This window comes from Terrapene carolina, unplaced genomic scaffold (genome assembly GCF_002925995.2).
Source record: "Terrapene carolina triunguis isolate 2854851 unplaced genomic scaffold, T_m_triunguis-2.0 Scaffold303, whole genome shotgun sequence".
In the NCBI taxonomy this organism is placed as follows: domain Eukaryota; kingdom Metazoa; phylum Chordata; order Testudines; family Emydidae; genus Terrapene; species Terrapene triunguis.
Genome location: NW_020664654.1, coordinates 123451 through 150764, shown reverse-complemented (window position 1 = coordinate 150764; position 27314 = coordinate 123451). Strand labels below are relative to the sequence as shown.

At 51.6% G+C, this 27314-nt stretch overlaps 1 protein-coding gene across 1 annotated transcript in view; it reads right to left on the bottom strand.

The window, feature by feature from the left end:
* The window catches only part of DNHD1 (dynein heavy chain domain 1), a 98318-nt gene extending 71824 nt beyond the window's left edge, over nt 1-26494 (bottom strand). The window contains exons 1-11 of the mRNA XM_029912864.1: nt 26443-26494; nt 23193-23856; nt 22545-22724; nt 22115-22318; nt 21675-21785; nt 19707-19863; nt 18819-19070; nt 6694-6837; nt 6043-6157; nt 5541-5809; nt 2152-2395 (exon numbers count right to left, since the gene is read on the bottom strand). Coding sequence (XP_029768724.1) covers nt 2152-2395; nt 5541-5809; nt 6043-6157; nt 6694-6837; nt 18819-19070; nt 19707-19863; nt 21675-21785; nt 22115-22318; nt 22545-22724; nt 23193-23856; nt 26443-26494 — 2392 coding nt within the window. The remainder of the gene's footprint in view (nt 1-2151; nt 2396-5540; nt 5810-6042; nt 6158-6693; nt 6838-18818; nt 19071-19706; nt 19864-21674; nt 21786-22114; nt 22319-22544; nt 22725-23192; nt 23857-26442) is intronic.
* Nucleotides 26495-27314: the final 820 nt, after the last annotated feature.

The following is a 27314-nucleotide window of genomic DNA, read 5'->3' as shown; positions in this document are numbered from 1 at the left end:
ACTAACGGCCCATTTAATTCTTTGCTTCAGTCTTCACGGCTGAGGATGTTAGGGAGATTCCCAAACCTGAGCCGGCTTTTGTAGGTGACAAATCTGAGGAACTGTCACAGATTGAAGTGTCACTAGAGGAGGTTTTGGAATTAACTGATAAACTTAACATTAACAAGTCACCGGGACCAGATGGCATTCACCCAAGAGTTCTGAAAGAACTCAAATGTGAAGTTGCAGAACTATTAACTCAGGTTTGTAACCTGTCCTTTAAATCGGCCTCTGTACCCAAAGACTGGAAGTTAGCTAATGTAACGCCAATATTTAAAAAGGGCTCTAGAGGTGATCCTGGCAATTACAGACTGGTAAGTCTAACGTCTGTACCGGGCAAATTAGTCGAAACAATAGTTAAGAATAAAATTGTCAGACACATAGAAAAACATAAACTGTTGAGCAATAGTCAACATGGTTTCTGTAAAGGGAAATTGTGTCTTACTAATCTATTAGAGTTCTTTGAAGGAGTCAACAAACACGTGGGCAAGGGGGATCCAGTGGACATAGTGTACTTAGATTTCCAGAAAGCCTTTGACAAGGTCCCTCACCAAAGGCTCTTACGTAAATTAAGTTGTCAAGGGATAAAAAGGAAGGTCCTTTCATGGATTGAGAACTGGTTAAAAGACCGGGAACAAAGGTTAGGAATTAATGGTAAATTCTCAGAATGGAGAGGGGTAACTAGTGGTGTTCCCCAAGGGTCAGTCCTCAGACCAATCCTATTCAACTTATTTATAAATGATCCGGAGAAAGGGATAAACAGTGAGGTGTCAAAGTTTGCAGATGATACTAAACTGCTCAAGATAGTTAAGACCAAAGCAGACTGTGATGAACTTCAAAAAGATCTCACAAAACTAAGTGATTGGACAACAAAATGGCAAATGAATTTTAATGTGGATAAATGTAAAGTAATGCACGTTGGAAAAAATAACCCCAACTATACATACAATATGATGGGGGCTAATTTAGCTACAACAAGTCAGGAAAAAGATCTTGGAGTCATCGTGGATAGTTCTCTGAAGATGTCCACGCAGTGTGCAGAGGCGGTCAAAAAAGCAAACAGGATGTTAGGGATCATTAAAAAGGGGATAGAGAATAAGACTGAGAATATATTATTGCCCTTATATAAATCGATGGTACGCCCATATCTCGAATACTGCGTACAGATGTGGTCTCCTCATCTAAAAAAAGATATACTGGCACTAGAAAAGGTTCAGAAAAGGGCAACTAAAATGATTAGGGGTTTGGAACGGGTCCCATATGAGGAGAGATTAAAGAGGGTAGGACTCTTCAGCTTGGAAAGAGGAGACTAAGGGGGGATATGATAGAGGTATATAAAATCATGAGTGATGTGGAGAAAGTGGATAAGGAAAAGTTATTTACTTATTCCCATAATACAAGAACTAGGGGTCACCAAATGAAATTAATAGGCAGCAGGTTTAAAACAAATACAAGAAAGTTCTTCACGCAGCGCACAGTCAACTTGTGGAACTCTTTAGCTGAGGAGGTTGTGAAGGCTAGGACTATAACAGCGTTTAAAAGAGAACTGGATAAATTCATGGTGGTTAAGTCCATTAATAGCTATTAGCCAGAATGGGTAAGGAATGGTGTCCCTAGCCTCTGTTTGTCAGAGGATGGAGATGGATGGCAGGAGAGAGATCACTTGATCATTGCCTGTTAGGTCCACTCCCTCTGGGGCACCTGGCATTGGCCATGGTCGGTAGACAGGATACTGGGCTAGATGGACCTTTGGTCTGACCTGGTACGGCCGTTCTTATGTTCTTAAGTTCATTACCCCCCCTCCACATCACCAGCCGCACACTCCCAGAGTCCACAGCTCCCCCATTTACTAATGGTCCATTACCTCCCCCCATATGACCAGCTACCCCCACCCCAGAGCCCATCGCCAGGTCCCATTACCCCTCCCCTCTGTGACCAGCCATTCCCTCCACAGGACTCCAGCGCCCCGACTAACCCCACCTGACTTTTGCCTCCTCCACGAGGGGCTCACTGCCCCTTGCCCATGTGAGCGCCTCTGCCCCTCCCGATGCCCACATAGCAATCCCCCACAGGGCACACCATCCTCTGCGTGTCCCCTCACGCCCCACACACCAATCTCCTGCTGCACGCTGCTGCAATCCACCAAGAGGAGCCGGTTGCAGGTGATGACCATGGAAGGCACCTCTCTGACACGTTCTGCCCAGGCACGCAGCTGTACGACTCGCTGCACATATTTGCCCGCGGGCCAGCCCTTCATCAGCTCCAGCTGCTTGGGGCTCCAGCTGTGAGCAAAGCTGTGGATCTCTGCCACCCACGTGTGCTGCTTGCAGATCTCCTGGGTCTCACTCAGTGCCTCCTGCAGGAATAGCACAGGGCTCTCAGCAAACCACAGCACCAGGCCCCAGGAGATACAGAGCAAACCCCACCATTCGCCATGCCTCCCTCAAAGCCCACTCCGAAGCGTCAGCTGGTGCCCAACCCAGCAGCCTGGTCCCTGGGAGCCCCTCCCCCTCCCCCCCAGGATCCCACTTCCTGTCTGAGCCCAGGTAAGGCAATGGCTTTGGAGAAGCCTGAGCCCTGAGAAGAGCCAGGCTGGGGCCCTGGTCTGGGGGCTCCAGGAGGAAGTGGCCAGAGGGGAGTGAGCACTGGAGAAGGGCTCCTACAGGGGAAGGCCCCGGTGGGCAGGGGATCAATGTTATACCAATAAAAACTAGCAGGATCTTATTAAAGGGGACAAGATAAAGATGCCACATTTATTATGATAACAATTTGATTTATGACCAATAACTAATATCTTAATCCTTATACACACACATTATACCTAATACCTATACACACACACACACACACACACACACACACACACACATCCATCAGATGTTCTGCAGCTGCTGCATAGTTACCAGTCCTCATAGAATCATAGAATCATAGAATATCAGGGTTGGAAGGGACCTCAAGAGGTCATCTAGTCCAACCCCCTGCTCAAAGCAGGACCAATTCCCAACTAAATCATCCCAGCCAGGGCTTTGTCAAGCCGGGCCTTAAAAACCTCCAAGGAAGGAGACTCCTGCTTGAGTCTGTGGCTTGAGTTTGCAGCTTGGGTTCGTAGCTTGTGGCAGCTAACTGGCCAGGAAAGCCGGGCACAAGGACGAGCTGGGTCTCTGTTGGGCATGCACCGATGCCCTTCCATGTTGGCAGCAGAACGTTACCCTCCTCCAAAGTTTTCCATCTCACCCATCCTTTTTGTAGGCTTTAGTTTGAATCCAGAGTCTATAGGTCTTGCTGTGTCTCGCTGCCTTCAGGTTTGGTGATTGATCACCCGTCAATTGCAGACATGACTTTCAGCCTTGGACTGGGCTTTGATCTTCCTTCTATTGTACCTTTTCTTTTTAGGGTGGATTCTTCTTACTTTGTTAGGGCTCTTGTCTGCATCTTTAGCCGTTGGTGTTTGAACTTTATTTAATCAGGACAGGCTGGGGCTGGAGGTTGATTCCATCATCCATACATACCTCATTCACACATCTAAACTAAACTAATAAGATTACAGCAGGGTTTGCAAAAATGAAGGTTGCAGCAAGCCCTTACAAAATGGAGTAAGCGTTTTAAAATGGGGTTTGAATTACAATATGGCAAACAGTGAACAGAAGTTACAATATAGACAAGTATAATGGATGGCAAACAGTGAACAGAAGTTACACTGTAGGCAAGTGTAATAAATGGTGAACAGAAGTTACAATACTGAAACAGTGCAAGTCTCAGTGATTTAAGCAGGAATTGGATTGATAGTGAAACTTACAAAGGCAACTGACTGAACAGCTATGGTTCTTAACAAGCATCTTAATTGTTAATTAGCCAGTTATTGGGGTAACCGGTTTTATGAATGAATATTGTTTCATTCATAAAACTTTACTTATGAAGTTACATTAATAAAGTGAACAATTAAAAACAATTTCATGTGGATGAGGGGAAAGCAGTGGATGTGTTATTCCTTTACTTTAGCAAAGCTTTTGATACGGTCTCCCACAGTATTCTTGCCGCCAAGTTAAAGAAGTATGGGCTGGATGAATGGACTGTAAGCTGGATAGATCGTCGGGCTCAACGGCTAGTGATCAATGGCTCCATGTCTAGTTGGCAGCCGGTTTCAAGCGGAGTGCCCCAAGGGTCGGTCCTGGGGCCGGTTTTGTTTAATATCTTTATTAATGATCTGGAGGATGGTGTGGACTGCACTCTCAGCAAGTTTGCAGATGACACTAAACTGGGAGGCGTGGTAGATACACTAGAGGGTAGGGATCGGATACAGAGGGACCTAGATAAATTAGAGGATTGGGCCAAAAAAAACCTGATGAGGTTCAACAAGGACAAGTGCAGAGTTCTGCACTTAGGACGGAAGAATCCCATGCACTGCTACAGACTAGGGACCAAATGGCTAGGTAGCAGTTCTGCAGAAAAGGACCTAGGGGTCACAGTGGACGAGAAGCTGGATATGAGTCAACAGTGTGCTCTTGTTGCCAAGAAGGCTAACGGCATTTTGGGCTGTATAAGTAGGGGCATTGCCAGCAGATTGAGGAACGTGATCATTCCCCTTTATTCGACATTGGTGAGGCCTCATCTGGAGTACTGTGTCCAGTTTTGGGCCCCACACTACAAGAAGGATGTGGAAAAATTGGAAAGAGTCCAGCGGAGGGCAACAAAAATGATTAGGGGTCTGGAGCACATGACTTATGAGGAGAGGCTGAGGGAACTGGGATTGTTTAGTCTCCAGAAGAGAAGAATGAGGGGGGATTTGATAGCTGCTTTCAACTACCTGAGGGGGGGTTCCAGAGAGGATGGAGCTCAGCTGTTCTCAGTGGTGGCAGATGACAGAACAAGGAGCAATGGTCTCAAGTTGCAGTGGGGGAGGTCTAGGTTGGATATTAGGAAACACTATTTCACTAGGAGGGTGGTGAAGCACTGGAATGCGTTACCTAGGGAGGTGGTGGAGTCTCCTCCTTGGAGGTTTTTAAGGCCCGGCTTGACAAAGCCCTGGCTGGGATGATTTAGTTGGGAATTGGTCCTGCTTTGAGCAGGGGGTTGGACTAGATGACCTCCTGAGGTCCCTTCCAACCCTGATATTCTATGATTCTATGATTCATTCATCAGTTCTACATCAATAGGGGGGAGAGGCAGAGGGGAGTTCAGGATGCATGATCATTGTACTGGGTACTGCAGCGATGCCCAGAGGCCCCGGTCAGGATCAGACCCCATTACATTGGGTGCGTCACCGACTCCAAGGGAGAGACGGACCCCCCCCAGAGCTCAGTGTCACACAGCGTGAGCCAGGGGATGCTTAGCCAGATGCGTCTGGAAGCGCCAAAGCTGCGGGAGTCCATCAGCTCTTAGCAGTGGAGAAGCAGGGAGGGATGTTGGCGACACAAGGCCAGCTCTTAGAGACATTGCGAAGGGAAAAGAGGCCAGGCAGCCCTGGACTGACTAGTTCAGTGCAGTGAGCCCCCCTCACTCACCGCCAGCAAAGCCCGCTGGCTAGCCAGGGCCCCCTGGATACTGCTGTCCGAGCGCAGGTCCTGCTCCAGTTGCTCCCTCGACGGCACTGGGTACTGGCTCCTCAGCCGGTGCCCACTCACCTCCAGGCCCCCGATGACCTTCAGATCCAGATGGTGCACCAGCTGTGGCTCCTGGCCACAGAGCACCTCAGCAGGCAGACTCTGGAGCAGCTCATCGGTGGACTCGGGGGCCAGGGCCTCAGGGCCTCCTTTATCTGCCTCTCGAAGGGCTACACAGGAGAGAGAGACAGACAGTGAGGGCTCAACCAACCATCTCAGCGGGGATGATGGGGGGTGCACACTCCCCTCCCTGGCACCTGGGTGTAGTGGGCAGAAGCAGGGCCTCTGCCCCATCCGCTCTGTCCCCCACTCTGGGAGGCCCTGTGGCAGTGTTCCATCTGGCCAGGAAGCAGCAGATGGGGATGGGCCCTGGTAGAGAGACCTGCGTGAGGAAGTCACCTACCACTTGGCTGGGGATTGCACAGCACCATCGCCAAGTCCTGACTTCTGAGAGTCTCTGTCTCTCCAGGACTCTGCTCAGGTTGGGTCACTGGCTTCTCTTTCCTGGTGCGGGTCTCCTGCAGGGACAGGAGAGGGACTGGGAGATCCCCGCTGGCTGCAGAAAGGTGCTTGGCACAGTCCCCTTCACCTTCTGCAACCATGCACTCCCCACAACGGGGTCCTTCAACCTCCGGGCCAGGCCCACATTATAACATTGACAACACTTGGTTCCCCACCCTGCAGCAGGAGCACCCAGCCCAGCCTCCCAGCAAGAGCCGCCAGCCCTTACCACTGCTCCGTAGCAAGAGCACCAGTTCCCCCCCCCCGCCCCTAAGCCAGCCCATCCACATCGCTGAAGCACTACTTGACCCAGAGATCTTGCTGGGAGCTGGCGCCTGCCATTACCCACCAGCACTGTGGTGAAGGCACCTGAGCCCCAGGCATGTGCTTGACCTTCAGCAATGGCAGTGCAGCAGGAAGAGCCTGGCACAGGGGATGGACAGCCATTCGGCCCTCCAATGTGCTCTTTGGATGCAGGCAGACTCCCTACTCCCATTGGTGTCAGAACAGCTGGGGAGGGACGACTGCTAAGCTGGGAGTCAGAGGTACCAACCTGCAGTACAGATTCCACCACGGCCTCCAGGGCCCCCAGCAGGCTGGTTTCCAGCACCTGACTGGAGGGAAAGGGGACCAGTTGGCTGTCAGCATCAAACACCAGGTGCACTCGGAGGACAGCCTTCCGCATGGTACCATTGGCCTGCAGAGGAGAGAGTCAGAACAGGGTCAGTCCTAACCACACACTGCGGGCTCCATATGCCCTGGGTCCCCTGGGCTCTGGGTGGGTGAGGTGATAGCCCTGGGGGGGAGGGGTCCTAGCCTCATGCTCTAGGCTGTAACATCCATTTCCAGGGTAAATGAACAAAGAAGAGGCTTTTTCAAACACAAGTTACTGTGTAGCTGGCTCTGGTGTGACTGAGGCTGATGATGCTGGGAACACCAGGACTGGACACAATTCAAGAAGGACATTGATAAAGTGGAGAGGGGTCAAAGAAGAGCAGCAGGAATGCTGAAGGGTTGGAAAACCTGCCTCCTAGTGAGAGACTCCAGGAATTCAATCTGCGTAGCTTCCCAAAGAGAAGGCTCAGGGATGACTGACCACAGTCTAAGTACCGACATGGGGAACACATGTTTAACGATGAGCTCTGCAGTCTAGCAGAAAAAGGTCTGACACGATCCAATGGCTGAAGTAGAAGCTAGACAAATTCAGACTGTAAATAAGGTGCAAATATTTGAACAGCGACTTACCATGGATCGTGATGGGTTCTCCATCAGTAGCAGTTTTTATTTCAAGATGGGATGTTTGTCTAACAGCTCTGCTTTAGGGATTATCTGGAGGCAGTTCTCTGGCTTCTGTTCTACAGGTCAGGCTAGATGATCACAGTGGTCCCTTCTGGTTTGAGACCTCTATGAATCTGTGACCATAGACTCATGGACACTACAAATTCTATGGCGTGCTAAAAGACAGCAACACTCCACTCACAGGACAAAGAGCTTAGGAACGGGTGACTCATGATCAGTGTATGCTAGCCTGGACCATCAACAGGCTGGCCCCCAGTGACCCCTTCCTCCCCAGCGCCCAGGCAGACCTCCTGGTTTTCTGACACCCTCCACCAGAGGACAAAAGAAGGGCAGAAATTTGAGAGCCAACAGCAAAATCGAAGGCTGATAAAGACAAAAAATGAAACATGAGGATTTCTTCCAAGCTCATGCTGAGGCTTAAATACAGGCCAAGAGAGCCTTCCTATGAGCCTCCATTGAAGCCGGGAAACCCTGCCCCAAGGAGCTATCCAGTGTGGTAAACTGCTTCAGCAACCCTGGGTGCCTACAACCTGCGTCAGAGCTGAGCACCCAGCACTGCAAAGAACTATCATCCTGCTGTGCTGAAAAGATCATGCAGATTCAGGAAGCCTTCTCAAAAAGCCTGGCTCCGTCCCACACCAGCCTGCAGCCCACCTGTATCCCTGGAGTGCAATACATCACTCCTCAAGACGGGCAGGACGCCCAAAACCAGATTCCTGATAAGCACCTGTTTTAAAGTGTGTAGATAAAGATGTTGCTGTCATGGAAACAGAGCAAGAAACGTGGCATTAGACAGAGGGAGGTGGAAAGATTGGGGGGGGCCTCATGTGTCACCAAGGCACAAGAGCATCTACTAAAATAATACGTGGAAGCAAAAAATTGCATCATTATGGAAGAAGTCAGTTTGGGATACATACGCTGGAGGTCTCGTGCAGCCAGCAGTAAAACGTCACTGGAGTTTCTAAACATTACAGCTGATAATTTTCTAACACAAAAGGTATTGCACGCAACATGAGGTCATTTTTTCTGGACCTTGTTATGATTGATAAAGATGACTTAATCACTGGATTGGAAGTTGGGAGTCATCTAGGATCACATGACTTGATTCAGTGTAGCCATAAGGTTATTTGATAGCATCCTCAAAAGCTTCTAGAAAGAATTGCGCCTTGCCAGGGTACATTTGCCAAGCAAGCATAGGGATTTATCCCTGGGGTTTTTGAAAATAACTGTGTACTTTGTGTTTACATAAGAACGGCCCTACTGGGTCAGACCAAGGGTCCATCTAGCCCAGTATCCTGTCTTCCGACAGTGGCCAGTGCCAGGTGCCCCAGAGGGAATGAACAGAACAGGGAATCATCAAGTGATCCATCCCGTCACCCATTCCCAGCTTCTGGCAAACAGAGGCTAGGGACATCATCCCTGCCCATCCTGGCTAATAGCCACTGATGGACTGATCCTCCATGAATGTATCTAGTTCTTTTTTGAACCCTGTTATGGTCTTGGTCTTGTTTAGCTTAATTTGTTATTCTTTTTTCCTTGACAAAATACATTCTGAACTATATACGTAATGCTCAAGTTCCTGTGATGCACATACTTGGCAAAGGCTTTCTCAGTTTCATCACCTTCACATGCAGAGTTCATCAAATCATCTACAACAACCATATTTACTTTATTGGTAGGAAACAGTCATTGTTAAAAAAAAAATCAGGCAACCCCTCCACAAAATTGATGAAAGGGTATTTACAAAATAGTCCTTTATACACCAGCAACTGTAACACCACACAGTATTCTCAGGCCTGGTCTACACTAGGCTTTTATGTCGAATTTAGCGCCGTTATATCGAATTAACCCTGCACCCGTCCACACCACGAAGCTATTTAGTTCGACATAGAGCTCTCTTTAAATCGATTTCTGTAAACCTCCCCAACGAGAGGAGTAGCGCTAAATTCGACATGGCCATGTCGAATTAGGCTAGGTGTGGATGGAAATCGACGGTAATAGCTCCGGGAGCTATCCCACAGTGCACCACTCTGTTGACGCTCTGGACAGCAGTCCGAGCTCGGATGCTCTGACCAGCCACACCCCGGGAAAATTTGAATTCCTTTTCCTGTCTGGGCAGTTTGAATCGCAGTTTCTGTTTTGACACCGTGGCGAGCTCAGCAGCAGTGGCAACGATGCAGAGCTCTCCAGCAGAGATGGCCGTGCAATCTCAGACTAGAAAGAGGGCCCCAGCATGGACTGATCGGGAAGTCTTGGATCTCATCGCTGTGTGGGGAGATGAGACCGTGCTTTCCGAGCTGCGCTCCAAAAGACGGAATGCAAAGACCTATGAGAAGATCTCTAAAGCCATGGCAGAGAGAGGATACAGCCGGGATGCAACGCAGTGCCGCGTGAAAATCAAGGAGCTGAGACAAGGCTACCAGAAGACCAAAGAGGCAAACGGACGCTCTGGATCCCAGCCCCACACATCCCGTTTCTACGAGGCACTGCATTCCATCCTAGGTGCGGCCGCCACCACCACCCCACCCCTGACCGTGGACTCTGAGGATGGGATATTGTCCGCGGCCGGTTCCTCAGCGGACGGGGAAGAGGAGGAAGGAGATGAGGAGGACGAGGCAGTCGACAGCGCTTACAACGCTGATTTGCCCGACAGCCAGGAGCTCTTCATCACCCTCACAGAGATCCCCTACCAACCCTCCCCAGCCGTTATCCCAGACACAGATTCAGGGGAAGGATCAAGCAGTAAGTGTTTTAAATATCTAAACATTTATTTATAACATAACTGGCATATTTCAAATATTAACAATAGGTAAAGTGCTTTAAAACATGTAAACATTTATTTACAACAAAACAGGAAGATTTAAAATATTAACAGTGGGTAAAGTGCTTCAAAACATGTAAACAGGAAAGTCCAACAAAACGGGAATCTGTGCAAAGTGTATCATGATTAGTCTGTCTTTGGGCGCTTCAATATATAGTCTATTTTCAAAAAATTTCACAATGTCCGCTTCATGATTATAATGCCCAAAACGCTGCACTCTTCTGTCCCTCCAAGGGCACCTAACCCAAAAACTGGTCAATGTATCCGGGGATAGAGGCGACATCCTCCGGGGAGAACTCCTCATAGGTCTCCTGCAGGTGTTTTTCAAGCCTCATGAGCAGGTTCCTGGGCAGGGAGAGCTTGTTAGGCCCCCCGTGGTATGAGACGTTTCCCTGCCACAACGCCAGCAGGTACTCGGGGATCATGGCCTTGCAGAGCATTGCAGCAAATGGCCCCGGTTTCTGCAGGCTGTCACGAAGCATCCGCTCCTTCTGGCTCGCAGAGACCTTCAGGAGGGTGATGTCTGGCATGACTCCCTGCTGTGAATTAGGTAGGGGAAAGTTAGTATTGGGACTGCTTGCCCGTCCCTTTACAGAACTGCAACCGCCAGTTTACAGCCACGCGGTTTACAGCCGCGAGGGGGTGGGACAGGGCCAGAGTTCATGCTTGCAGGATTGCTGCCAGCAGAGACTCGCATTGCTTTCTATGCGAAAGGAGGCCAGTGCCACTCTTAAAGTTTTAAGCAGCCACAAGTCTACGGCTTACCATGTTTGCCATCTAGACAAAGTCCGGTGTCCTGCCCTGCTCCTCAGCTCGCCACAGCAAGACCGCAGGCACGGTAGGCGAGGGCTGAAAATTCGACCTTGTCCTCAGTGCGCGTGTGATAGGTGCTCTGCATGGTCTTGTTCACAGAGAAAGACTATGTTCTCTGGTCACAGATACATTGATCTGTCTCAGGAATTCACTCCCTTTTTCCAATTCCCACAGCCACATCTGCCCAGAGGCTAGCGCACATTAGGAGGAGGAAGAAGAGGACACGGGAAGACATGTTTGCTGAACTAATGGCATGCTCCCGAGCACAGGCAGCCCAGCAGACACAGTGGAGGGAGAACTTGTCCCAAATGCACCGGGCAAACATGGAACGGGAGGAGAGATGGCGACAGGAGGACAGGCAGGCTACTCAAACGCTGCTTGGACTAATGAGGGAGCAAACGGACACGCTCCGCCGCCTTGTGGATGTTCTGCAGGACCGGAGGCAGGAGGAGAGAGCCCCGCTGCAGTCTCTCTCTAACTGCCCTGCCCCGCCACCAAGTCCCATACCCCCCTCACCCAAAGTCCAAACACGGAGGGGCGGAAGGGGCCGTGAAAAATTTCACTCCACCCCTGCGGACTGCTCTACCACTAGAAGGCTCTCATTCCCCAAAATTTGAAAAGTCCTTTCCTACCCGCCTCACACAAGACCCCGTCCAAGTTTCACCCCCCCCCGTTCCATGTGCGGTTGTTAATAAAAAATACGTTTTTGTTCATTATTGTTTCCATCCTCTTCTTTTAGATGAGAGTCTGTCTGAAGTGGGGGGAAGGGGCTTGGTAATTGGACAGGACAGTCACCTTTAGCAGGGGGCAGGTCCAGCAGCAGGGCACATATACAGTGCAGTGACTAGTTATCCTGGTCAGTCTGGGAGGTGGTTTTCATGTTCTGTGTGGTGGGGGTGGTGGTGTTGCTCTGTGACTTGGTGGCGGGGGAGGGCAATTACAGATCTTATGCAGCGGTCCTTACCCTGGATCACAGAGCCGCGCAGCAGGGGATCTGTAACCCTCCTCCCCCTGCAAGACAGTCACATAGCCGACACATACACGCAGTCCCGGCCAGGAGGGCTGGCAGGCTCCGTTGAAACAACCAGTCCACCACCGCGGAGCCTGTCATTCCTGGAGTTTAGAAGCATCATTTGCATCACAACACTAAACCCGCCCCCCGCCACAGTCTGCGTCCCAGGTTTAAAACATTCCCGCGAAAACAGTAATAAAGACAACGGTGTCCATTAACAAAACAGAACAGATTTTATTTTTTGGGAAGGGGGTGAAGGGGGTATGTAACTGGAGAGGATAGTCGACGGCAACTGGGTAAAGAAACGGGGGCAAGTTCAGCTTCTGTGTCCACAAACTTAAAAGTCACTGGGTACCCTGCTCAGCCTTGAAACTGGCTTTCAAAGCCTCCCGTATGCACAGCGCGTCCCGCTGGGCTCTTCTAATCGTCTGGCTGTCTGGCTGGGCGTAATCAGCAGCCAGGCTATTTGCCTCAACCTCCCACCCCGACATAAAGGTCTCCCCCTTGCTCTCACAGAGATTGTGGAGCACACAGCAAGCTGCAATAACGATGGGGATATTGGTTTCGCTGAGATCACAGCGAGTCAGTAAGCTTCTCCATCTCCCCTTGAGACAGCCAAAAGCACACTCCACCACCATTCTGCACTTGCTCAGCCGGTAGTTGAAGAGTTCTTGTGCAGTGTCCAGGGCCCCAGTATAGGGCTTCATGAGCCAGGGCATTAGCGGGTAGGCTGGGTCCCCGAGGATCACTGTAGGCATCTCCACATCCCCAACAGTTATCTTGTGGTCCGGGAAGTAAATGCCTTCCTGCAGCCGTCTAAACAGACCAGAGTTCCTGAACACGCGAGCGTCATGAACCTTGCCCGGCCACCTGACGTAGATGTTTGTAAACCGTCCCCGATGGTCCACCAGTGCTTGCAGCACCATTGAAAAGTAGCCCTTTCTATTGATGTACTGGCTGGCCTGGTGGCCCGGTCCCAGGATAGGGATGTGAGTCCCATCTATAGCCCCACCGCAGTTTGGGAATCCCATCGCAGCGAAGCCATCTATGATGGCCTGCGCGTTTCCCAGGGTCACTACCTTTGACAGCAGTACCTTGACGATTGCCTTGGCTACTTGCAGGACAACAACCCCCACGGTAGATTTGCCCACGCCAAAGTGGTTCGCGACTGACCGGTAGCTGTCCGGCGTTGCAAGCTTCCAGAGGGCTATGGCCACTCGCTTCTGGACAGTCAGGGCTGCTCGCATGCGGGTGTCCTTGCGCTTCAGGGCAGGGGACAGCAACTCACAAAGTTCGAGGAAAGTCCCCTTCCGCATGCGAAAGTTTCGCAGCCACTGGGATTCATCCCAGACCTGAAGCACTATGCGGTCCCACCAGTCCGTGCTTGTTTCCCGGGCCCAGAATTGCCGTTCAACAAAATCCACATGCCCCATTGCCACCGTGATGTCCTGGGCGCTGGGGCTCGTGGTTTCTGACAGCTCTGTGCTACTCTCCGACTTCAGGCCCTCACGCCGGTGCCGTAGCCTCCTCGCCTGATTTCTCTGCATCTGCCTCAGGGAAAGGTGTATGATAAGCTGCGAGGTGTTGAGAACGGCCACAACTGCAGCGATGGTCGCAGCGGGATCCATGATCGCAGTGCTGTGGCGTCTGCGCTGTCACTGATCAAAAAGTGCGCGAACTGATTTCCCGCCGGCGCTTTCAGGGAGGGAGGGAGGGAGGGAGGGAGGGCGGTAGTGACTGACGGATGCCGACAGTTACCCAAAAGCACCCTCGCCACATTTTTTTACCCAGAAGGCATTGGCGGATCGACCCAGAATTCCAATGGGCGGCAGGGACTGCGGGAACTGTGGGATAGCTGCCCACAGTGCACTGCTTCCAATGTCGACGCTTTCCCTGGTAGTGTGGACTGACAAAGTCGAATTACTGTCCTTAGTGTAGACACATACGTTCGACTTTCTAATATCGATTGCACATATTCGATTTAACTAAAATCGAACTACTCTCGTAGTGTAGACATACCCTCAGGCATAACAGATAACATTTGCTCAATATTATCCAACACATTTTTAATAAATTAACTTTTCCCACAGTTGCTAGGCCCTACAAGAATTACAGAAAAAGTGTGTTCCCATTGCATATCCATTTTCAAAAGCCGTAGGGTAGGGTTCTAAATCTCTCTCTGATGACTCTCTTGTTGTAAATGACTTTGCATTTTCTTAAGGATCTTTGTTTCTATTTGCCACTGATTTTTGTTCCTTGCAACAGAGGACTGCTGCACATCTATCTTTTTGTTGGGGTGTCTCACTCAGGTCTGTGCTATAGTCCAAGACTAGATCTTTCAAACTGTCAAAGTTGATCTTTTCACAATTTGCTAGGTTGAGGGTAATCCCTTTGACTTTTATGCAGGTCTTCCCTTCCGGCAGCTTGTACTAATACATTTCTGGACCTGCTGACATGAACTCTGTGATGGGTTTGCCTGCCAGGATCTTACTCATGAGGTACCCTAAATAATCCCCCAGGAGTGGGGTTCCAGTCTCCCTCCCTTTTCACAAATATCACCGAGACTGTGTCATGATACAGGCACTGCTCTTGCAAATTGTCTCACAGGTTATATAGTTCAAAGCAGGCGTAAGGAGCAGGGAGGGGATTTTTACCTCTGTATATGGCACTGGTGAGACTGAGCCAGGAATACTGCATCCAGTTCTGGTATCCGTATTTTAAACAGGATGTTGAAAAATTGGAGAGAGAAAAAAAAAAAAAAAAGAGCCACAAAAATTATTCAAGGGCTGGGGAAAATGCCTTATAGGGAGAGACGTAAAAAGCTCAAATTGTTTAGCTTATCCAAAAGAAGATTGAGAGATGACTTGATTATGGTGTATAATTATCGCCTTGGGGAGAAAATACCAGATGCTAGAGAGTTCTTTAAGCTAGCGGAGAAGGGCAGAACAAGACCCAATGGCTGGAAGCTGAAGCCAGAAAAATTCAGATTGGAAATAAGGCCCAAATGTTTGTCTCCTGTGATGCTGGCAGACCAGATAGCTCAGGCTAAGGTCCCCATGCCTCAGTTGAATACTGACATAGCTGAAACCAGCTTTTGGCTCACCCGTGTGTTAGTATTGTTAACTAGGTATTAGAATGATAAGAATGTGTTCAGACTTCACTGAATGCTTGTGAGTTGCAGCATGGATTAACCTTGCTTATGATACCTGTATCCCATATTGTACGGTAATATTTGAACATTTGCATTGTAAGCCCTTGTAACTGTAAATCACCTGCCAGGAGAGAAACATCTGATTCACGATGTGAAATGTTAGTCCCCAACAGAAGGTGTTATGCCTGACCGACAAGGAAGGCTCATTGACACCAGGCAGATACAGTAGAACATTACAGAGGAAAAAAGACTTTGTTGTTTTCCCTCTCCTTCCTCACCCCACAAAGATGAGTCTTGCAAGTGAATTCCTCCCATAACTGAGTTTGCAGCTCAAAGTGGAAGATGGGAAGGGATAAACCCTAACAAGGAGAAACTGTATCTCAGGGCTGCTTGGACTCCGAGAGGCAAGGTTTCTAGGGAGAAGCAAGGGATTCCCAGCTGCTTAGCCCTATCTCATAGAACTGGAAGGGACCCCAAAAGGTCATCAAGTCCAGCCCCCTGCCATCACTAGCAGGGGTAAATACAGATTTTTGCCCTAGATCCCTAAGTAGCCCCCTCAAGGATTGAACTCACAACCCTGGATTTAGCAGGCCAATGGCCAAACCACTGAGCTAACCCTCCCTGAAGGACATATGGAGCTTGCTTATCACAGAACCTTCTATTACCTTTTGAAACTTAAGATTGTCACTCATTTGCATATGTATGTTTACCTGCTTTAACCTTGTAAATAACTCTCTTGTTTCCTTTTCCTATTTAATATTATGTTTAGCTAGTTTATTATAGAATTGGCTACAAGCGTTGTCTTTGGTGTGAGATCTAAAGTGCAATTGACCTGGGGTAAGTGACTGGTCCTCTGGGACTGGGAGCAACCTGACTATTGCGGTGATCCTTGCTGTGAGGGACCTTAACAGGGCTGGCCTTATCATGAGGTGAACTGAGGCGGCCGTCTCAGGTGCCAGACTGGGGCGGGGAGGGCGCCACTAGGACCCAGAGTGTAGAAAATTGTATCTGCTGCTGGTGCACAGAGATGGTGGAGTGCTGTGCTGGAGGAAGGAGGGCACAAGAGACATAACAGGCAGGCAGGAGAAAAGGTGAGAGAGAATAACAGAAAGCAGCAGGAGCTGCAGGGAGACAGAGGAGGAGGAGCCTCTTGTGTACCTCTCTAGCACCCCCAGGAGCCTGGACTGATTCACACCAGCTTCTCAGGGAGCTTTCTGTTTCCTGCTGCTTCCCTGAACCCACTTGAGGAGAACAGGCAGTCAGCTGAAGTAGTAGGAGCCAGTTAGGCCCTTAATTCGCTGATATCTTTCCTCACTCAGGCCCTGCTACCAGCCTGCTTATTTGTCCCCTTCAATTGAGTGTTAAGAGCCACTATAGCTGGCACAGAACAGCAGTCATGAGTGAAAGAAGAAAACGCCCCTCTGGGGCAGCATTCAGAAAAAGAAAGAAAGCAAAGGAAGCTTTTCTATCTAAGCAGGAAGGAGCTCCCCTGAGATAGATAGACACAAATGTTCACGGTGAGCCTTCCGGCCCCAGTGAGGATGGGAGTGGTGAGGAGATGCCTGATCTTCCAGTTAGTCAGAGTGCAGGTGACCTGGCAGCTACTGCAGCATCCAAATCTCCATCTCAAATGGATGTAACCAGGCACATTCCTGAAGAAAAGTGTAGATCAGAGAAGAGTGTGGTGGAGGCGCAAGAAACAGCTGCTGCTGAATTTAGTTCCTTAAGTCTAGATGATCCAGGACTGTAGACCCACTTGAGCAGTAGCCTGAGGGACATCCTTGTACTGCATGGGCCACAGCAAGTGAAAAACTTCATGTTCCCCAAAGACAATGAAAATAGAAGTTTCCATCCAACACATTACTGGCATGAAATGTAGGACTCATGAATGAAATTGTTTTTAATTGTTTACTTTATTAATGTAACTTCATAAGTAAAGTTTTATGAATGAAACAATATTCATTCATAAAACCGGTTACCCCAATAACTGGATAATTAACAGTTCAGATGCTTGTTAAGAACCATAGCTGTTCAGTCAGCTGCCTTTGTAAGTTTCACTATCAATCCAATTCCTGCTTAAATCACTGAGACTTGTACTGTTTCAGTATTGTAATTTCTGTTCACCATTTATTACACTTGCCTACAGTGTAACGTCTGTTCACTGTTTGCCATCTATTATACTTGTCTATCTTGTAACTTCTGTTCACTGTTTGCCATATTGTAATTCAAACCCCATTTTAAAACGCTTACTCCATTTTGTAAGGGCTTGCTGCAACCTTCATTTTTGCAAACCCTGCTGTAATCTTATTAGTTTAGTTTAGATGTGTGAATGAGGTATGTATGGATGATGGAATCAACCTCCAGCCCCAGCCTGTCCTGATTAAATAGAGTTCAAACACCAACGGCTGAAGATGCAGACAAGAGCCCTAACAAAGTAAGAAGAATCCACCCTAAAAAGAAAAGGTACAATAGAAGGAAGATCAAAGCCCGGTCCAAGGCTGAAAGTCATGTCTGCAATTAACAGGTGATCAATCACCAAACCTGGAGGCAGCGAGACACAGCAAGACCTATAGACTCTGGATTCAAACTAAAGCCTACAGAAAGGATGGGTGAGATGGAAAACTTTGGAGGAGGGTAACATTCTGCTGCCAACATGGAAGGGCATCGGTGCACGCCCAACAGAGACCCAGCTCGTCCTTGTGCCCGGCTTTCCTGGCCAGTTAGCCGCCACAAGCTACGAACCCAAGCTGCAAACTCAAGCCACAGACTCAAGCAGGACTGGTAACTATGCAGCAGCTGCAGAACATCTGATGGATGTGTGTGTGTGTAAATGTGTGTGTGTATAGGTATTAGGTATAATGTCTGTGTATAGGGATTAAGATATTTGTTATTGGTCATAAATCAAATTGTTATCATAATAAATGTGGCATCTTTATCTTGTCCCCTTTAATAAGATCCTGCTAGTTTTTATTGGTATAACAGAAATCCCCAATGGTGACGAGAAGGCAGCAAATCACCATAGAGCATTCCATAGGTGGAAAGAGCTTGAGATGAGACTAAGGTTAAAGGCCACCATAGACGATCAGCATCAGGAGAAGATTGCATCAGAGTCTCTTTACTGGTAAAATGTTCTGAAAAGGCTCATTGCCACTGTGAGAATGCTTGCTACCCAAAACATAGCACTGTGTGGCACTCCAGATCAGCTGTATGTGCCAAACAATGGAAACTTCCTTAAAATTGTGGAGCTGACGGTTGAGTTTGATGCTGTACTCCAGGAGCATCTAAGAAGGGTCACCACCCGAGAAATGTACACACACCACTACCTTGGAAAAACAATTCAAAATGAGATCAGACAGTTACTGGCAACAAAAGTCAAACAGAAGATTGTGGCAGATCTGAAGTCAGCAAGATATTACTCTGTTATTCTGGACTGCACACCTGACATCAGCCATATGGAACGGATGACCTAATGGTCCTGTCTGGCCTTCAACTCTTTGAATCTATGCCAATGTCAGACTGAGAAAGAGACAGGCCCAGGGCGCGGAACACTCAGAGCCTCCAGCCTCCTCTTTCCTGTCTCACCTTCATGACGTTGCTAACGAACGCTGTGACCTCCTCCTGCACGATGGAGACCAGGTTCTGGCAGGTCAGGAGGTTCACCAGCTGGGCCAGGCTGCCCAGCCTCTGCATCCAGAACTCGGCTTCCTTCAGCCTCCTCTCCAGGTCCCTGTAGTGGACTCTCTGCTTATACAGGGACTCCTTGGTGATGTAGAGCTTGTAGCTCTGCACTTGGGTCTGCAGCCCGTGCACTGTCTTGTATGTGTCATCCCGCACCTGCAAGGACATGGACACAGCAGGGCTGAGAAGGCAGGTTCCCTGCACAGACCCATCTCCCTGTCGGTGCTCAGGGTGGGATGGGAAGTAGTGAAGGGAGCTGCCCAAATCTCTCCCCGCTATGGAGCCCCACATTATTCCAGGAGACTCTTTCTTGCTGCTCTGGGATGGAGAGAGAGGGTCCTAAAAGGTCTCTAATAGAAACATCAAGCATGGCAGAAGCACTGTTTCCTGGTTTGACTGGGGGACACAACCCTGAGAGCTCCCAGAGCTATTGTAGGGTCCATAGGGCAGGTGTGGAGCTTCCATGGGAGAGGAGGACCTGTGGAGGGGAACTCCCAACTACTCCTCTCCCAGGGCTGGAGGAGCACTACAGGGAGCAGGGCAGGAGCACTGGCTGTGGGGTTGTGGAGCTCCTGGCCATTCCCTGCAGGAGGGGCTGTAGGGGCTGCGGGGGAAGCTCCCATCAGAGGGCACTGTAGGGAGCAGGGAAGGAGCACTGGCTGTAGAGCTCCTGGTACTGCAGTTCTGACCTCTCCCAGCAGGGGGCACTCGGGGAGAGAAGCCAAGGGGCACTGGAAGTACAGGGAGAGAACAAAGGTGGAGAGTCTCCCCGAGGCTCCAACCCTGCCTTACCAGCTCGAGAATGGCTGAGCAGAGGGTGAGGAACCTCCTGAGCAGGCCTCGGGCACGGCCGTTCTCTTGGGCCAGGGCCCGCTGTAGCTCCGGGAAGGGGTAGCATTTGGAGTCATCCTGGGGCAGCCAGTGTACAGATCTTAGCTCCTGCAGGAGTCTAGAAGGAAGCAGGATCCATCAGGCAGGGCCATGGGGACAGCCAGCCTCACCTGGGCACTCAGCCCCAGGCAATCGAGGGTAGGTGCAGGAGTGTAGAAGGCAGCGAGGGACCCCTCCTGGGGTTCAGTCCAGTAACCCTGAGCTCACTGACTGGGGCCTCAGCCCTTCCTCCCCAAGGCTCTGCTCACAGCACCCCTGGAGAGCTGACCCTGAGCTCAAATGTCCCCTGTGAGCCCGAAGGGAGCCAGGAGTGTGAAGAGAACTGGCCCCTGAAGGGAAGAGCCCCACAGGGAGGGTGCAAGGATGTTTCGTGCCCTAGGAAAAACTTCCACCTTGCGCCCCCCCCCCCCCGCGCGGCCCCCCCCCCCCGGCCCCCCTGCAGCAGTTCCCCCCCCTAAGGCGCCCCCCCCCCCCCCCCCCGCGGCAGCTCCCCCCTCCGTCCTGAGGCGCCCCCCCCCATGGCAGCTCCCCCCAGCCTGGGGAGCTGTGCGGCAGCTCCCCGCCCCAGCTCACCTCTGCTCCGCCTCCTCCCCGAGCACGCCATCGCTGCTCCACTTCTCCCACCTCCCAGGCTTGCGGCGGGGCAATCCTGGGAGGGAGAGAAACAGCCGGGCACCGTGCTCAGGGGAGGAGGCGGAGCAGAGGTGAGCTGGGGCGGGGAGCAGTTCCCCTGCGTGCCGCCCCCCCCATTACTTGCTGCAGGCGGCCCTCCCCGCGCCCCCCTGCCCCAGCTCCCACTGCCTAAATGACGACGACGACCGGGGCGGCCAAAGATCCGCTGCCGCCGAAGGACCCGAAATGCTGCTCCCCAAATGCTAGCGACCGCCTAGGTCGCCTAATGGGTTGCACCGGCCCTGCCTACAGAGGCTCCTCCAGCCCCTGCTTGGGGAGAAAGGACTCGGTGAGGACCACTGGAGAACCTAAAGAGGCGGGGGGCAGGGGTGTTCTGTCTTCTGCATAACCCAGGATAAAAGGTATCAGGCATATTTAGGACAAAGAGGTGAAAGGTAAGTATTACTGAATGTTGTAGCATTCGCATGTTAACAAACCGGCTGAGCCTGTGTGTATGGTGCTGATGCTGATGTTTTGAAAATAACTGCAGAGTTTCCACACTAATGTCTATGAAAGATAGTAGATGCCACAAGACAAACACTGCTAGTCAGGGTGAAATGGTCAAGACTTCCTTAAGGTAACCACCTGTGACTACCACGCTAAGGTGACGTAAATAGTAATGAGTTAGCCTATGAAAGATGGGGCACCCCAAAAGTAGTGAGGTGTGGAAGCACTGCTTTACCAGACTGCAGCGTGTGCATTGTTTGGTCGATTAATAAAGGGAATTATTATGGAAAGAGCACTACAGAGTCTCTGTTGTGCACCGTGGGGCCCCTTGTGTTGGTAACCTCTCTCCTGTAAGCTGTCTCAGAGGCTGGCCCTTGGGGTGGGAATTGGTTAAAGTAAACACAAACTATAGATCAGGGATTCTCAAACTGGGGGTCGCGAGGTCACTACATGGGGGTTCGCGAGCTGTCACCCTCCACCCTAAACCCTGCTTTGCCTCCAGCATTTATAATGGTGTTAAATATATAAAAAAGTGTTTTTAATGCATAAGGGGGAGGGTCGCAATCAGAGGCTTGCTGTGTGAAAGGGGTCACCAGTACAAAAGTCTGAGAACCCCTGCTCTAGATAAGGCTACATCCAGGGCCTTGGGCCTCCAGTGCAGGGTGTTCTCAGCCTGGACAGGGGCTGCTCTCAGTCAAGGTCCTGGCTGGGGCAGGGACACCCCTCCCACACACACAGACGTCCTCTCACCTGGAGACGTGGAGCAGTGCTGCTCCAAAGTGGGGCACAGCCAGGAGCAGGTGCCTGCCCAGAGCTTCCTGGCGTCTCAGCAGCTGCAGGTGCTTCACATTCTGCCACCAGCTACGGGGGAAGGAGGGTGAGACTAGGAGCTGTGCCGTGCTGGAGGCGAGAGACACTGCACATCCACAAGGGGCTCCATCCCGACCTGCTGCTATTGGTCCCACCCTGCCCACGTCCCTGGGCTCCAGCCCATGTGCCTGCAGCCAGAACCGCTGCTAATGGGGACCAGCCAACCTAATACCTCAGGTCCTGCCTCAACACATGCAATATAGGCCCCCTGCATCCAGGGCTCAGGCCTCCAGGTCCCATCCTCCCAGCACAGTGTGGAGGTTGGGATCCCTCGCAGGTTCCTCTATGGTGCCCATCAGCAAGGGGCACCCACCACTCACCGGGCAAAGGCTTTGCGGACGAGGCAGTGCTTGAAGAAGGGGATGCACTGGAGTAGCTGCCACAGCGTGGCCTCTCGGTGCCACTCTCCAAGTGTCAGGGCCTCAGCACCTTCTTCAGGGTGCACGTGGAGCACCCCAAAGGGGGAGAAGACATAGTGCTGGGGGTTGGCCTGGCGCTTAGGAACCACAACCAGGTCGTAGGGCCTGTACGGAGAAAGGAAGATACCAAGGCCTGCATGGAAAGAGGAAGCAGGGCCTGGCTGCTCCACCCATCCACACATACCCCTGCCCCTGCCATGGGGAGGCCAGCAGGGCACTGAGCCCTGCAGCACCAGTGGGGGCACCAGGCCTGACATCCCAGAGGCTAACACAGCACTAGGGAAGTGCCTGGCAGTGTGGGTGCAGGGGGGTGAGTTTGGGGTGCAGTTACCTGAAGTGCCTGTTGGGGGCAACGTTGAGGTAGACAAAGTTGATTTTCCTCAGGTGCCTGTTCCTCACAAAAATCTCAGCAGCCCGGAGCCCTGTCAGGGACTGCCAGGAGAAGCCCTGCTCTCCTTCCACTACCTGTGGAGCGGGTGCAGCAGCCTCTCGGCCTGGGTCTGGAAGGAGCCTGCAGTGAAGACGGGATGACTGTGAGAGCACCAGGGCAGAGGTCACCCCATGTCCAGAGCCAGCTCCCTCTCCAGGGTGCAGGCGGGGGGGGGGGGGGCAGCTGGGATGCCACACTCAGCTCACACTGCACCTGCACAGTGCTGGAGAGACACTCACTCCCCAGCAGGATCTGGACCATTAGACCACCATACAGTGAGCACTAGAAAAAACAACTAGGACTCCTGGCTGCCCAGTTCCCCTGAGCGAACTCCCCTCCCAGAACTGAAAACAGAACCCAGGAGTCCTGGCTCACAGTCCCCACCACCAGTTGGCAGGCTCTCTGGGGAGTACAGTCCAGCGTCCCTGTGGCCCTGGGGAAGTGGGAGTGTGCGTGATCCCTGGACTCTGCGGGGCCCGCGAGAGCAGCCCATGCGCTGGGGGAGGACATTGGAGCCCGGGGCCAGGATTTGGCGGAGGAAGCCCTTACCTCAGCTCGGCACAGCAATACTTCACAGGCACCTCTGTACCAAGGGCGAGGGACATGAGGCCCAGGCCGCTTTTCCACTGGGTCTCGTCCTGAGCCAGCTCCATGCCCACCAGACCCACACATCTCTGCAACTCCTGCAAAGACACTGGGCCTGGCTGGCACACGGCTGCTGGTTCTTCGACCTCCTGCTCTAGGACAAAGGGGCAGGGCTGCCCTGCGAAGGCTGGCTCGGAGCCAACAGGGAGCAGATTGGCTGGGGGCACTGGATCCCTGCCGTGTACAGCACGTGGATGGGCACACAGCTCTGAGTGGTCCCTGGGGAAGGCCTGGCCCATGGCTCCCAGGACATCTAGGTCAGACACGAGGGCCTGACTGCGGTGGTACTGGTAACAGAGGCTCTCCAGGTAGGGCAGCAGTTCCTCCCGGCAACGCAGCTGCTCCCGGAAGGGGCTGAGGAGCTGCAGGACATCCAGCAGGTGCAGCCAGGCACTTCGGCTGCTCCTCTGCAGCACCTTCGCAAACACAGCGACCAGCTCTGCCACGAGCATGTCCAGGTGCTGGGGATCAGGCCTCCCCGTCTCTTGGAGCTGGGCAGCAAGGCGCTGGCGGACACCCCAGGCCCAGCCATGCTCTGCTGGCTGGGAGCTCCTGGGCTCTCTGCCACCTGCAAAGGGACAGAGTCATGAGCTAGGGCCAGGAGAAGTGAGCAAGTGCTCAGCCCAAGGCTGAGGGTGCCCCCTATGCTGCCCACACCCAGCTTCACTGTACTGCGGGGCCAGATTCCCTTCCCTCCCACATATGTGATCTTTGGCGGCCTATCGGTGTTTCACGGCTTCAGCAGGATCCCGATACAGGCTGCACATGGTACTATTGGGGGACTTCCGGCTTGCGAGGAGTTGGAAAATGAAGTGAGAGCTGAGTGACAACTAGTCTATGGTCTGAGTGTGCTGGGGATTCTGCGCTGCTGAAGACCTGGTGAAAGGCTAGCTGCGTTCCTTATGTGCTGTCAGCACCAAATCCTGAGCATAAAGCGGTTTGACTTTGTGCAAAATGTCACTGTCTTACAGAACTGGCCATTTAGGGGTCTGGGGCAAAAATCTGTCTGGAGATTGGTCCTGCTTTGAGCAGGGGGTTGGACTAGATACCTCTTGAGGTCCCTTCCAACCCTGATATTCTATGATTCCTTCAGATGCTCATTATACTCAAAAGCAGGGTTGCGTGCTCTTCAGCCATGTTACCAGGATGGACAAAAATACCCCAGCATACCGTGTTCACGTGGAAAGGGGTGGATGCCCTGACCTTACCTAGGGCTGCCTCCGAGATTTGTGGATTTGCAGGATTGAGCCAGATGGGGGAACTTCAGTACATAATGCCTGGTGCGACCCTGCGGTCACTCTGGCTGGCACAATGGTCCTCAGTAAACTATGCATGTTTGAGAATGATTCCTACACACCCCCATGCTGGGGGAAGCAAAGAATGAGTGTGACACTCTATACCTCAGGGGAGTGCCCTGTAACCCCCATATTCCTCATCTATATATAATTGTGATATTGCATATAAAGCATGCCATGTGAGATATCCGAAGAAAGGTTATGATCTGTGGAAACCCACTGTTCCATCTAAATGTGTGTATCATGAACGCATTTGAAGTTATGAGAATTGTGTTGTATGGTTGTCACCAAACTATGCTGTGGGTTTGGGAGGCACGCAGATACTAGCTCTCCAGAGAGTGAAGCAATGATAAGGGAGGTAACCAACACCCGGGTGAGTGTTGAACAGACATCACCAGCCATTGTCCAGCAGAGGAGTTACAATTCCTGGGCTTGTGTTCTCCAAGCACATGGACTAAGGGTATAAAACAGAATGCAGGGGCCCCATGATTGGCCTTTCTCCTACCCCCACCTACACTGCAAGCAACAAGGACACTCAGAAGACTGAAGACTCCAGCAGAGGAGACTGGCCAGGTTTCAATGGTGAAACCTGTGTACTATGAACTGCAATATCCAGTGGGGTGAGAAAAACTGCTTAGTCTAGATCAAGGGTAGGTAACCTATGGCACGCGTGCCAAAGGCAGCATGCGAGCTGATTTTCCTGGCCACCGGTCTGGGGGGCTTTTAAATGAAGCTTCTTAAACATTTTTAAAACCTTATTTACTTTATATACAACAATAGTTTAGTTATATATTATAGACTTATAGAAAGAGACCTTCTAAAAACATTAAAATGTATTACTGGCACGCGAAACCTTAAATTAGAGTGAATAATCGAAGACTCAGCACACCACTTATGAAAGGTTGCCGACCCCTGGTCTAGATGCTGCCCAGTCTAATAGGGTTGAGAGTTTAGACTGCGTGCTTATAAAACCCACATACCTTCTGGGTGTGGTACTCTGTCCCCTCTAGTGCACCAAGACCACTTAGAGAGAGAGATTAATGAGTCTGCTCTAGAGCCTTAGCTAACAGCCATATGGGTTTTACCTCATGCAGTAGAGGCTTGTGCATTTCGCTCCAGAGGTCCCAGGTTCGATCCCACCCACTGACAAGCAGGGTCTGTCGGCGTTACACTTATATTTTATTTTGGTAACTAACTCTGACTTTTTGCTTATCACTTATAATCACTTAAAATCTATCTTTTGTAGTGAATAAGTTTGTTTTACAGTTTATCTTTACGAGTAAGTTTGCCTGAAGTGTGTGGTAAATTTGCTCAGGTTTACAAAGGCAGGTATATATCCACTTTCCATTGATGAAGTGGTGAATCAATTAATATATTTGCACTGCTCGTCTTGAGCAGTGCAAGATGATATATTCCTGAGGTACAGTGCTGGGAGCTGGGGGGATTTGGCTGGTGTCTTTCTCTGTGTGATTCTTGAGTGGCTCTGGGAGCATTCATGCAATCTAGCTGGGTGTGGGGCTCCACATGCGGTTGTGCTGAGTGATGACAGCGCCTGGCGGGGTTTGCTGCTTGTCACTAGCAAAGCATTGAGAGAGACAGCCCAGGCTGGAGAGTTAAGGGAGCACAGTGGTCCCACAGTCCGAGGCTGCACGCTGGAGATCCCATCACAATGAGCTGTTGAGGTGTTGGCACTAGAACAGAGAAGATGCCCCCAAATTCACTTCTGATCTCACCTGTAGCACAACAACCTCCAGGGCAACCCTGGGGCAATGGGGCCAGCACTGACTGTGAGGAAAGAGCTCTCCCTCTGAGTCCCTGTTCTCCCCCTGGTTATGGCAGCAGAGATTAAGGCTCGTTACCTGGGTCAGCAGCAGCAGGGAACAGACTGGGGTGAGTCGGGGAAGACTGCATGGTATCTCTGTGCACACAAAGCTGCTAAAGACAAAGGCCTGGTCAATCTAGGTGCCATGGAAGCATGGGGAAGGGGCAACATGGGGGCAGGTTGTGCCAAGAGGGTGGGATCACAGGCAGTCTGTTCTCGGGGGGGGGCGGGGCAAGGTGAGATCAGAGAGGGCAAGCTGTGCCATGGTGTGGGAGGGGACAGAGTGGGGCTAGAGGATGCTAGGTTGTGCCATTGGGTGAGGAGGGGGGGTGGTGGTCAGGCAGTGCCAGGGGGGACAATGGGACAGAGGGCGCTGGGAGTGGGGAGGGGGTGATGGGGGGCCCTGGTGGCACATAAGCATCCAGGGACTAGATCCTGGGATGGCCGGCAGTCCCACCGTGCCACCCGGATGCCCTGCAGAGCCGCCCCCATGAAGCGCTGCCCAAGGGACGCAGCGTGACCCCGCGGGCGGCCCCTTGATTGGCCACGTGCACGATTGAACTTGGACTGTGCCCCGACTCTGCCCCCGGACTTCAGCCTGGTACCGCCTCTGCCCTGCTCTGCCCTGGGGTCCCAACCCAGCCGGACTCTGCCCCCCGGACTTCAGCCTGGTACCGCCTCTGCCCTGCTCTGCCCTGGGGTCCCAACCCAGCCCGACTCTGTCCCCGGACTTCAGCCTGGTACCGCCTCTGCCCTGCTCTGCCCTGGGGTCCCAACCCAGCCCGACTCTGCCCCCGGACTGTCAGCCTGGTACCGCCTCTGCCCTGCTCTGCCCTGGGGTCCCAACCCAGCCGGACTCTGCCCCCCGGACTTCAGCCTGGTACCGCCTCTGCCCTGCTCTGCCCTGGG